The sequence below is a fragment of the Phalacrocorax carbo genome, chromosome 8, assembly GCF_963921805.1.
Source record: "Phalacrocorax carbo chromosome 8, bPhaCar2.1, whole genome shotgun sequence".
Lineage (NCBI taxonomy): Eukaryota > Metazoa > Chordata > Aves > Suliformes > Phalacrocoracidae > Phalacrocorax > Phalacrocorax carbo.
The window spans coordinates 26,144,455-26,157,464 of NC_087520.1; the positions used below are offsets into that span (position 1 = coordinate 26,144,455).

The following is a 13,010-nucleotide window of genomic DNA, read 5'->3' on the forward strand; positions in this document are numbered from 1 at the left end:
CATGCAAGGTGACTGGTGTTGGATATCCAAAGTTCCAGATGGCTTTGGCTGTCTCACTTTCAAACATCACTAATTTTGTGTTTCAGTTATCTCCTAAGAACTTTCTAGATCTACAGTGTGAATGCATTTGTGTGTGGGAATATGGTGGGCTGAATATAATCAATTCATTGAAGGAGTGAATACAAAAATTATTTCATAAAATGTTAAAGGACTACTGGATTTCCTGTCTTGCTGTTCCTATGACTGGAAGCCTCTGGGTTGGTCTGTGAAATATAAAGGATAAAGTGGCCCAAACTAAATGCTTCATGTAGACATCAGGTCATTCTCATTTTCTGTTATAAGGAGTTAAGCACTTGATCTTTTCAGAAGAGGATATAAAGTTTATCGTGTTGAAGTTTAAACATGCGGAGTAATTTTGAATTTTAGTGTTCATAAATTAATAAGATTATTGTCTTCAGTTGTGTTTAAAGAGCAGTGAATGAAAGCCAGTGTTTTGGCTTTTAGGTGTTGCAGTGAACTGTGTTATCAGTATATGTATTTACTCTTTTCGCTGAAGTGTGGTAGTAATGGAGATGGTAGTGGGCCTTTTCCCTTTATAGATGATGTAACAAAAAACTCTATATTAAACATCATTATTAAAAAGCAAATTTTTTACTGTTGGATATGGAGTCTCACTGACAGACTTGTAAACTGCTATATCCTTTTAAGGGACAAAGAGAGGATACGTTAGTAATAGAATTGTTTTAAGCTAAGGCTGAACATTAATTTGCTTAAAAATCTGCCAGAGAAATAATATTTTCCATTGAATTTCTGTTTTGATATTATACCCGAGACTAATAAAAAAGTGACCAATTGCAATGAAAGTTTATTTGGACAGATTCTAGGGACAATAAAGCTTCACACAAAGTGAATTTTCAATCACAGGTAAGGTAGATTGAAAGATTCAGGAAGTACTTGCATATTCATCTCATTAGGTAACAGAAATCATATCACATGGCTTGTCTAACTTACCGCAGCTTAAAGATCCTGTCTCAACTAGTTGCAGTGAATTATTTAAAAATTCAGCAGTGAGATCAGATTGGCCACTTGGAAAAAGCTTCTCATCAGCAATGTAGCACAGCTTTGGAACAGGTCATCCATGGAGGGTTGGAATCTCTGCCCTTGGAGGTTTTCAAGATGCAGCTAGACAAAGCACTGGCTGGTTCAGTCTAGCATTGGCAGTAGTCCAGCTGTGGGCACAATGTTGGACAAGAGGGCTCCCAGAGGTCCCCACCAGCCAACATTTCAATTATTCCAATTCCGGAAAACTTTGGTAAATTATTTGAAAGAAAGCATTTTTTCTGATGAGCAAAAAATCAAAATTCACTCTGTATTTGTTGTAAACTGTTCCCTTTAATGAAAAATCTATAATAATATTAATGAAACACTACTATGCATGCATGTTTGATCTGTCCATAAATTTGATATAAAAGTAAATGCTTATATCTTCAAAAGCCTGATACCTGTAATCTGGAGAAATTTGGCTAAAGAGCCATACCCTTATGTTCCAGTGGGAGCTGAGCACATATAAAACCTTTGTAGGATTAAGACACTGGACTGACTGTCATCCCACGAAGGACAGAAGCTATGTAAAATAAGAGGGAAAGTAATGTCATTTTTATTTATCTAGCCTAGTTATCAATTTTATGTTTCCATTTACCTTTGGGTCAATAAAAATTAAATTCCAACTGAATCAGGATTCTAAGTGAATGCTTTCAGGATGGGGCTAGTATCTGCAGGGTAACAACCCATTGGAAACCACCTTTCTGAAGCACATTTGCATATTGCCAAGCTTTTGTGAATATCCCAATGGAAATTATTTCAAGGCTTCTATGCTGCATTGTAATCATGACAGACCTACCTGGCAGACCAAAAAATCATATCTCTCCAAACATCTGGACAGCTATCAAAGAACACTGATAAACACTTTTTCCCATGCCCTTTCCCACTCATTTGCTGTTGAAGAAAGGATGCCAGAAAATTCTTTATATATGGGTTTATGTTTCAGAAGTTACAGTAAGCTACTCCTCCAGAAAATATTGCTACAGTTGCTTATAATCCCATCCAGGAGCCAAGGACGGAATAGGTATGAAATCTAAACGTCTTTTCATGTGTGCTTATAGATCACTTACAGATCTTTTAAGTGTGTCAGTTCAATTCTGTGCTAGTTCAAGTTGGAGATCCTGAGACACACAGAGAATTTATTATCCTATTGTGCAGATAAACACCAAGGCTCCATATTTATTTAATATAGCATCTCTGTTTCTCAAACCACAGAATAATTTTAGCTAGAAGAGACCTCTGGAGGTCAGTTGGTCCAACCTCCCTGCACTACCAGCACGGCCAATTTTGAAGTTATACCCAACTTCAAAGTTAGTTCACTTTTGTCAGGGCATTTCAAAACATTTTACGAAGTTAAACATCATTGTCATTGTCTTCCTTTTAAATGATGAGTAAAGTATTCATAAGGAAGACAACTTTTCAATATCATACAAAATTGGAACAGAAGTTTGACTTTTAGCTTCCCTGAAAGGTAATTTAAGTATCTTGTCCAGACTCTGCTCTTCCTAGAAAGGATGGACTACATGATCCCTGAGGTCCCTTCCCACCTGTGATTCTGTGATATTGCGGTAGAGCTGAATGTGGCCAGGATATTACTCCAGATCTCATGTCTCCAAGTTTCATACTCCTTTTATTAGGCTATAACAAAAGAACTCCAGTGATCAGGACATTCAGTCCATGGGGATTTTTAATAATAATGTAGTACAGGTAAAAGGGGGTGGTAGTGTTTTCTTTTTTTTTTTTTTTTTTTTTTTTTGTCTTTGTCTTGATTCATGAAACTGGATTGTGTGTTTAGTAAGAATGAAATTGTGACTACAAATTTGTCCATTGGAAGCACAATGCATTTCATGAGCTTCTTCAGTGTTCTCATGTGATCGAAGCGTAAAACTGTTCTATTTTCCAGTTTTGTTTGTTTGATTAAAAAAAGAAACAAAATAATCACAATGCTGAACTTGCATAACAATGAATGTCCATCCTCAAAACTTTTATTCTCCACCCAGTTACATTTATGAGACATTAGCCTTGTATGGAGCCTACAGACAAGAACTTCTATAAATATGCCTGCCAGGATTAAAGCTAAAGGTGAGCAGTAACTCTTTATTTCAGCAAGATCTTGGTTACATATTAACTTTGCTAATGCTCAGTGCACAAGGGCTTGTCCCACATGTTTCAGGAAGTGGATCCTGGTGCTGTTATGTGGAGACATGCAATGTCATTCCTTTAAATTTTTCAGATCAATAACTTCGCAGAGGCTAGTTTTATTAAAGGTTGCATGCAGAGAGATGGAGGGTTGTCAATAGAAGGTAAATGGGAAAACAATTTCATAATCCGATACATGAAAATGTCTGAAATTCCAGGAAGGCCAGTGTTTATTTAAATTTTTCTTTCAACCATTTTAGAATATGTTTGAATGCAATTTAGCTAAATAGTTTAGGTAAGTTAGTAACAGTAGAAATATATGAGTCAAGATAGTCTAATGGTAGAAACCAGATGGGTCTTCTAGGAAGAGGTGCTACATTTTATTAGATGAGCTAATAGAATTGTGAAAAGCATACAAGCTTTTGGGCTCACTAGCCTTTGATACCATGCCTAGATTTCAAATAGTTTTTCAAGGGTCTTTGGCATTGATATGAGTAGGACTTCTTTAATTTGACGTGTTGCTGTAAGTGGATTATGATACTTTTTTCTTTCATGTTAGATCCTAAAAGACAACAGGTATTGGCATTCTCTGTACCAATTCACTGAAACCTGGGAGCATATATGTCAAGCTGGCCAGGAATATATCACGTGTATGATCGTCTCTAGAAATCTGCTAACTATAATACTGTTTCTGTGTGAAATAGTTACACATTAGGCCTATGAAGTGGCATCGTCATGAAAGCAGCTAAATTGTAGCATATTGATGCTCTTTTTCTGTGAACATAGCTAGAGGTAAAATCTGTGTTTACATTTATGTGTACAGACACTGCCTCTCCGCAAACACTCCCATGTTATATGTGTATTTGGGGGGGAATAGGTTGGGATAAAAAGAACTGTTCTCACACTTGAAGTCAATGTATTCTTATGGTTCTTATTACAGTCTTAAGGGATAAGAATCATCCTATATACAATGAACAGGGTGTTATGCTGTTTCATTACCACTATATCCAAAGGATATAACCAAGCAAAAGGAATATGAATGGGTTTTTTATTTTACTAAGGACTTCTAGACATTTACTGACAGAAGAAAATAGAGCTGTTGCATAAATTCAGCAATGCCAGAAGATACACTGCTGAAAACATTTTGAATTGTAAATATATATTTATGTTACAGATTAAAGTTTTCATCTCAGAGTGTTTAGGAATTTGCCTTTTCTATAGCAATGATCTGTCTTCAGGACTGCTTTCAGGCAGCTGCACATGTGAGCAGCAGAGACAACAGCTGAGAGGGATTTAACAAGTATCTTGTAAGGTTCAGTGAGCTACACCTGTGCACCACAAAGTTCTCTGCATGGCCTCTGCTGGGTAAGTACTTGCAGCACATGAATTCTAAGATAATTCACATGAGACAGGATCTCTGAACTGTAGTTTTCTTTCATTGAAATAAATGGAAAGAGTCTTGGTGATGGTGGTAGCATGTGAATTGGTGTTTGCTGAAGGAGGTCCATAATACCTGCTATAATTAGCCAATTATAAAATTAGCATGTTAAAAGAAGAAGAGAAAATGTGATGTTAATATTTAAACCCATCAGATAATCACAGTTAAATGGCCAGCTCTGCATTTTCCCATGATAGACATCACTAGCTAAATAGCAGCACCATTTTTAATTCAGCAAAAACTGTATTTCAACACAACTCTAATATTGAAGTACAAGGTGAGATTTAATGAAGCAAAAGAAAAATTATGACAAGTCTAACTTGCAGCATTTGGCCTTTAAAAATCATTAGTAACTCATCAGTGGCATAGGAAAAATAACAACATGGTCAAAAGAGTTTAGAGGCCTTTTGATTTTCATTTTTGCTTTAAAATAAATTTGAGTTTGACAACATCTCCAAGAACTGTCTCAGCCCCAATGTTATAAATATTATTAGTGTTCCCATTGAGCCAAAACGCTTAGAGGAGTACTTTTATAGCAGCTAAACTAGGTGGTGTTTTCCCATTGTAGAGTCTCACCTGTAAAACAGAAAAGAGGCATAGAGAAAAACTGCTAATCTTGGTCTTCAGTTCAAGCCCAGGAGGTAGCTCTTTACTGAGCAGTTGGAAGGTGGAAAATACAGGGCTTTATATTTCTAATTTGCAAAACATTCTAGCTACACACTTTCTCAAAACCAAAAATAATTTTACTAGCACCCACTTTTGTAGACTATATGTAGAAGAAAGCCTAAAATGCCAAGTACCTCCTGCCCGTAGCACCCCCGAAAGCTCCCGTGTAACACCACGCCTATTGTTCGTTCACGTTGGCAGCTCCGCCACGCGCAGCAACGCGCGCAAGAGGCGATTAATTAGAAGCAGGTGAAGGCGTTTGTACGTTTCAGAGCTAAATTATAGATTGTGTTTTAGCAACCGTACGTGTCTATTCTTCAGATTTCCAAACCAAAAGGGCCCCAGCCCCCCCCGGCCGCCGCGCGAGGGCCGCGGGCGCGCGGCGGGAGCGCGCACTGCCCGCGCCCAGCGCCGGACGGCACCCCGCAAAACTGAAAGCAGGTAGAGGCACTTCCTGCAGGCAGAATTAAGCAGAGAGAAAGGGAGTTTTCCTCTGATCTCCCTCAAAAACCAATCAGGCCAGATCAGCCAGGCGTTGATTCTCCCTCCGTCCCTCCTACACCTTTTCCAAGGGCCCAATGGCCTTGTCCCCCTGGGAGATTGACTAGAGTCACATGAGCTGCACCGAGGGCAGGTAACTCAGGAGAGGGGAAGGGGAAGGGAGAAGGGGGGGAAAGAAAAAAAAAAAAAAAAAAGGGGAAAAAAAAAAAAAGAGGCCAAGCTCAGGCTGGGCTCCTGCCATGATGTCAGAGGGAAAGAAACCCACAGCTTGCTAATTTCACCTCCCAATCAGTCCCGGGAAGAAGGAGATCACCGGGAACAGGTAGAGATGGAAGATTTCTCCATCTTTTTTTGTCTTTGTTATTGTCTCCAACACCCTTACCTCCTAAATAGCTCTTTCTCTTCTCTTGATATCGTGACTCTTCGTTCGCTCCTTTCCCCTTCGATCACTTGGAGGTAGGGGGTGAGCCTTGGGAGATTTTTTTTTTTTTTTGTTTGTTTGTGTGTCTTTTGTTTGTTTCTCCTCTCTTTTTTTTGACCTCTGCTTTTGATTGTAGTTGTTTCCCCCTGTGGTCATGACGGCTTCGCACAGTGACTCTTTGGTGGTGTTGTTTGGGGCAACAGCTGGTGCATATGGGGCTAAACTGGGTTCGGATGAGAGGGAACTAATTCTCTTGGTGTGGCAAGTTGTGGATCTCCCCAGCAAGAAGGTATGGCTTCGACACCCGGCGCGAGGGCGCGTTCCCGGGCGCAGGGCGAGCGGGCTCGCCGGGCCGCTCGCCGCCTCCCCGCCGCCGTATGGTCATTTCACAAATGGACCGAGGGAGCGGGGCCCCTGCCCGGGGTCAGCCCTCCTCGGGGCAGTCCCTCCACAAGGTCCTTTTCTGTGCCGTTTTAAAGGGAAGAAGTAACTTTTCAAGGAAGTTTGGCCGCTTCCACCCCCCTGCCCCGTCCCCCGTAAAACATTTGCAGCTTCAGATCCGAAGGTGTCCGCTGACTTTTGAAGCTTTAAAGCAGGAACCTGCCCTTAGTCGGCTCCGGACGCGCGTGCTTCCGCGGGAGCTGTCTCGGGGTAACCGTTGGACCCTCTGCGGCCTGCTGCCGGGGGCGGCGGCGGGCTTTTTTTTTTTAAAAAAAAAAAAACCCAGTGTTTGGATAACCTTTAACTGAATATTGACTTCCTTCAATTTTTAGGCTAATCTGAAAACACACTCTATAATTTTTTTCCAAAAGCCCTATCATAAACAAGAACCCCCTAGAGATGCAGGGCTTTGATAAACCAAGCACGACCATCGATTTCGTGAATAGATTCATGAAACTGCCTCCATAGTATGTGATCTTCCCCTTGCAGTTAACAGCTCCCATGAAAATCGGTGCCAACTGCAAAAGGGGTCTCACGAAAAGCGGCTCCCATTGCCCGGCGCGGAGAGCGCGGCTCTCCTGGGTGGGAGGGAAAGAAACCGAGGCAAAAGGTTTCGATTTGTGAAATCGACAAATGCTTTTGCTCGTTGCCGTCGTTATCGGGAACGTGATGCTGCACCTTTCGGATTTTTCTGCAGTCTGAACGCAATGTTGAAAAGAGCTAATTCGATTGTCCCTCACTTCTGCCCATCGTTTCTTACATGCTTTTAGGTAGGGACGCTACACAAATCCCTGGTGAAAGCAGACAATTTGGACTTAAGTGAGCAGTGTCGTAAAGTGAGTGGCTTAACACCAGAGGGACTGAGCAAAGCTGAACCACTGGACCGGGTTCTCCAACAGGTGAGGCGCTGCTCTGGGGAGCAGGGGCTGTTCGGGGTGAAGCTTCGGGACAAGATTCAATTGATTTGATAAAAGAAATAGACTTCAGTGTTGCTTTTCACTTTGAAATCACTAGCGAGCTTTTGTGCTTATTTTAAAGCTAACCCAAATGAGACCTGAACCATTTGAAAAGGGACCCTCATAATTCTGAAAAAGTTATGTACAATACCAGAGTATTTGAGCTGATGCTCTAGTCCTTGGAAGACCTGGATTCTGATTATTTTGATGGGTCTACTTTTATTCCAAATTTCTCTTACCATAGCCTTAAGAGTAGGCCGATACGAGCACTACTTAATTTAGCAGTGCTAATCAAACCTTAAAATTTCAGGTGTCTTGTTTCAATCTACCGGTTCACTACTATAAAGTGCATTTAAAAACTCTACCTTTTATCATTTGTTATTGTTAAAGTTAGTTGAAATCTTCAAAACTATAGTTTCATAAAACCTCAGCTGTGCTTTTGTGTATTGCTCTCTTCCAGATGAGCTCAATTACTTCAGTGGATTATGAAGTGATTGGGGTTTTTTTGTACGATTTCTGGATTTTGCTCTTTTGCTTGCTTAATATCGCTCTAAGACTGTAAATCTGTATGATCTTTGCAGTTCAAGAGGCCTTAAGTTACCTAAAAAACTTTGATGCAAGAAGTGTACACATATGCAGTTTCTGAAAGTTTGCTTGCTTTAACTGTCTTTTCTATATAGGAAATGTGCTTGAATGGAAAAATACAATAGTACATTTTTGTGTAACATATAAAACTGGCTTTCCACACCTTGTCTGAATCATTTGTAGGTGTGTTTCAGGAAGAAACTTGCTCAGGCAGTAGAACAGGTTTGTGTTGCTGTAACTTCTGGTGACACAGATAACTTGGCAGACTAGGTCCTAAACCCCTTTGATACTAGATGGTTAACACTTCAGTCTGGAGTATCTTTGAAAATAGAATTGTGTAACTTTCATGGGTCTTAAAATCTGACAACAAACGGCGTTTATCTTACTTGCACCAGTTTTGCTAGAGTCCAAGACCAAGAGGTGATTCTTTTTTTCTTTTTTATAGCTTCAAAATAACCCCTGAGAAAATGTGCAGCTGCAGGTTTGATCTTGTCCCAGATCTTGCACTAAAGACATCTGGAACAGCTTAGCCTAGTACACTCTGTTTACCTTTATAACAGACACACTTTAATTATACTCAATACCTTATGAGAGATTGTATCTTATTGCCATAAATTGCACTGTAGGTGGTTCTGCTTTAGCAAATAAAAGGAAATGCTACCTTTGCGTGTAGGTGGGTAGAGACTCTTGAAAAACAACAAATTTATTCCTTTTTATTTGGCATATCTATGCAACTAAAAAATTATTTTGCCCTTAATTGTTGGATGCCAGTTGTGTTGTGGCCAATTCCGTCATAGAAATTCTGGAAACGTGCTTTACTTAAGCCCATCTCCCATCCCCTCTGTGTGTCCTGACTCGGTGGCAGTTAGGAGAGAATTAATTCATCCTCCCACTTGCAATGGTGGCAAAAAGCAAAATTCCATATTATTTAATAGTAGATCCTTTTCTGCATTTCTGAAGATAAATCCACTAAATATTTTAATTGTATCATGTATTTTAAGGATGAGTCATGTATTTGTCAACAGATTTCCCCCCCCCCCCCCCCAGGTTAAGCTTTTTGATTAGCAAAAGCACAGGTGGGTGAAGTGGTTATTTGAAAAGGAGGAGGAAAAGGAAGTAGACTTGTACCTTGATTTGAGATAATGTTATAGAGTATGTGAAATTAGCTTTCCACACCCTGTTTGGATTGTGGTAGAAAATTTGATGATGCAGCTGAAAATTGCTCACTTTAGCACATAACTCAGTCACGTAACTGAAAATTTCTGTGCCTGCTTCTGGCTTTTGCCTTGGGTTCGCAGTCTCTACATGTAGAGGGAAGTGAGAATTACTAAGCACAAATCCCTTGTAACTTTTAGCCATGCTTCAGAGGTCTCTCCCAACCTCAACCATTCTGTGATTCGTAGCTGGTAAACAGTAGATCAGCTACTGTAGGTCTGGAGTTTTTCCACTGACCACAGGAAGCCTCCTTCTATTACTATTTAGTTCAGTTTCCAGCAGTGATAGGGTCTACCAAAAGCCTACCACCTGTGGTTAAGTCTCTACTCTGCTTGTAACAAAGCACTTCAACAAATGATGCATCACTTCAATTTTACTTCATATTCTTACAGTATTACATTTCAGTTGACTTACTACTCAGGTTTATCTTAAGAAATATTCTAAAATAGGGTTTGCCACTGATATATTTTCGCTGTGTAATTTTACAAAGTGAGGTTCTGAAGCACGGTGCCCCCAAATAGCCAAGCTGTTTGCTGCAGGGTATGTTCTATACGTTTTGCTACAAGTTTTTAAATACTGTGCTTGTCCAGCGTAACAAGCATTGGATTCCAAAGATGTTAATGCATTTATGGGATCCAGCTGTATTTTCTGATAGGTGACGTGCAATGTTTTGATGCCACGCTTTGGGTGGGGAGGGGAGCCCCTGGTAATGTATGAATATTAGGGAAATAGTTACCTGAAGTCGTAAAATGTGTGCCCTCTGGAAGGAGTCTGCTTGATGTATTTAGTTCAAGATGGTAACTTACCTCTGTTGTTGGACCAAAAATGGTGAACTTATAGCTGCTGACTGAGATGTGTTGTTGTAGTTGCAAAATGAGTAGAAAAATGTGAGCATTTTTTTTAACAAAGAAAGTAGGATGCCTCTTGTTCAAGTGTGTATTTGGAATGGTCTTAAGCCTGTGATGTAAGCCTCTAAACATGCATTGCCTACACTGCTTACTAAAAGGAATAGCTTCCTACGGTTCTTCCTGCATTACTGGGACATTCTTGCTAGGTTTCATTGTTCAGATCCTCAAATGACAGGATTGGCTTCTTTAGCATGTTATTTATATTTTTCTACATAACTGCTGGAAGTTTATGTTTTCCAGGCTTTTAAGGGAGAAAACTATTTTCAGGTTGTTCTGAAACCTTGCTGGAATGAAAGCTTGCTTTTAGAGAGCAAAATCAAAGTGAACTTTGTCTTTCTGTCAGCCCCATTACTCTGTCATCAAAATGCTGACATCCTCGTATGCTTCTCTGGTTCTAGCCATGGGGGTTTTAAGTTAAAGATTGAATGCGAAGTTGAAAGTGTTGTGGATTTCTTTATCCTTCCCATACTGAAGGCCTGGCTGAATCAGCATGACTTGCCTTAAGACATGTTCCTTTCCTTTTGCAAGGCAATATTTGCATGTCTCCCTGACAAAGGATAAGTCTAAGAACTAATAATTTTGGAGAACTGTCTGCAGTATTTAGCTGTTATTACCATCTTACTTTAAATGATATACATAAAAAGGGAGAGGTTCTCATGAGAGCTGGGTCTGCTTTTGGACCTATTGTAAGCATCCAGATTTCACCTATGGATTGACATATAAGTATTAAAAAATGGTTTGAAAGGCTGTTCTACCTAGTCTTGCTGATCTTTCATCACGTTGTACATTGAATCCAATACATCAATAATAGATTCGATTGATATTCTTAAGCATAGAAAGACAAAGCTGGGCCTCTTCCCCACGCTCCTAAACTATGCACAAATCGAAAATACTGAGGGGTTGCCACTTCATCAGGTGATAGCAAATTCAGTTCTCTAAAGCATCTAAAGCATGTTTGAATGCCTATTGATCATCCAGCTGTGCTGCAGGTGCAATTTATTTTCTCACATATCAACGAATTCAGCAAGAAACAAGCTGGTTAGATGAGCATCTGGAAAGAAATGGGATGGGGGGAGGCAGAAGAACCAGTGAATTCCTCTAACCTGATAAACCGGTTACAACTCTTTCTTTTTTTTTCTTTTTTTTTTTTTTTTAAGAGAAACTTGTTCTGCAGCCTCTTCTTCACAAAGTGCTAGCAGAAAGCTTTCTTGGCTCACTTGCCAACCGTCACACCTTCATCTTGGATAAATGATTTTTTTTTTAAAAAAAAAATACACCTCTGAACTTTCAGACTGCAGAAAAAAGCCTGAAAATGCAGGGTGTGGTTGTTTTTTTGTTTTGGTTTGTTTTTTTTTTTGTCTCATGGTTGATCTTCCAACTTACATTATTTGGTGGCTGCATCACCTCAAAAAAACTCCTAACAGAATCTGTATTTTGGAATATTTGCTGGGTCTGAGTCCTGAAGTTTTGGAGCAGGTGTTTGGCAAACCTTTGGCAAACATTACTGACCGAGCTGTTCTCTCCACAACAAATACTTAGGGTGTAGTTTCACAAGGCTTGGCTTCAGCAGTGAAGCCAGCTTCTTTCTTGCCCCTGTACCATACTTTGCCATCTTTTTGTTGTGTCAGTAAAACTCTTTGTGAAGCCGTACTGGAAACAGGATCACTGAAATGAGCAGTAGGGTGGGAACTTCTAAGCTGCTTTGCTGTCCAAGCTCATGTCTCATGAAACTACACCCTTTGGTTGTATTTTCATGATCCAACATGTTTGGCGATACCAGCTTAAAGTATTTCTGCCCCCGCACCACGTTCTCAAGCTGCAGTTGTATGAAAACTTTTCAGTGGCACCTTTCACTTAGGTGTTGCTACATGGACCTCCCTCACCTGCACTCTGCTGATACAAAGGTTTTTGGGGCTGCACGGTAAACTGGAGCAGGGCACTGTTCTGAGTTAAAAACAGTTCTGGTTTGGAGTGGTTCTGTCTGATGTACAGTGTGGTGGATTAGGTAGCTTTTCTGAGGGCAGCTATAGCACCAAGGTGTGGACAAGCAGCGTGGGTGAAAGGAGAGAGAAGTTTTAAGGCAGGTTGGCCACCAAGAAGTTTGCATTGTGAAACTGTGGCCTTGCTTTGGTATCAGCAGTGAGAGATGAGGATTTCCTGACAGACACAAGGTGGCCTTCAGGTTGTCAGGGCAGCTAAGCGATAAACTGCCACTCCTACAGGAGGGCACATGTACTGCGTGCATATAGCCTTATGTGGGGTTTTTACTATGTATATCTAATAGCTCCCTATTTCTGTTGGTAAACTTAGATGAACATTGGTTAAATTATATTTCATACTTAATATTAGGATATCATCAGTCTCTATTGTGGGGAAGTAAGGATGTGCTGACACTTCCTGTAGTGTGGAATTTTTTTTCTTTAGCGATATAAATGGATGGCTAACTCTTGTTTTAGAACCCTAGTTGTAATTCTGTGGCTGATGGTATAGGTAAACTACTTTTCCCTTTCCAAATCCTCTGTACTACCCAGCTCCCGCTACGTTATTATTGACACACTCAAATCTGTTCTCTCAAAAACAGAAAAGTTAATAGCAGAAACAGTTCCGCTGTTATGTATATTATATATATGTATACATGA

At 40.0% G+C, this 13,010-nt stretch overlaps 1 protein-coding gene across 5 annotated transcripts in view; it reads left to right on the top strand.

Annotated features, from left to right (window-relative positions):
- Window positions 1-5,902: 5,902 nt before the first annotated feature.
- ESRP2 (epithelial splicing regulatory protein 2) overlaps window positions 5,903-13,010 on the top strand; it is a 46,149-nt gene continuing 39,041 nt past the window's right edge. For 2 of the 5 annotated variants that reach the window (XM_064459341.1, XM_064459340.1), the window contains exons 1-3: window positions 6,012-6,167; window positions 6,403-6,555; window positions 7,478-7,606. In XM_064459341.1, coding sequence (XP_064315411.1) covers window positions 6,421-6,555; window positions 7,478-7,606 — 264 coding nt within the window. In that variant the 5' untranslated portion in view covers window positions 6,012-6,167; window positions 6,403-6,420. Of the gene's footprint in view, window positions 5,979-6,011; window positions 6,168-6,402; window positions 6,556-7,477; window positions 7,607-13,010 lie in introns of those variants that run through there. The other 3 variants (XM_064459337.1, XM_064459339.1, XM_064459338.1) reach the window with 2 other exon arrangements.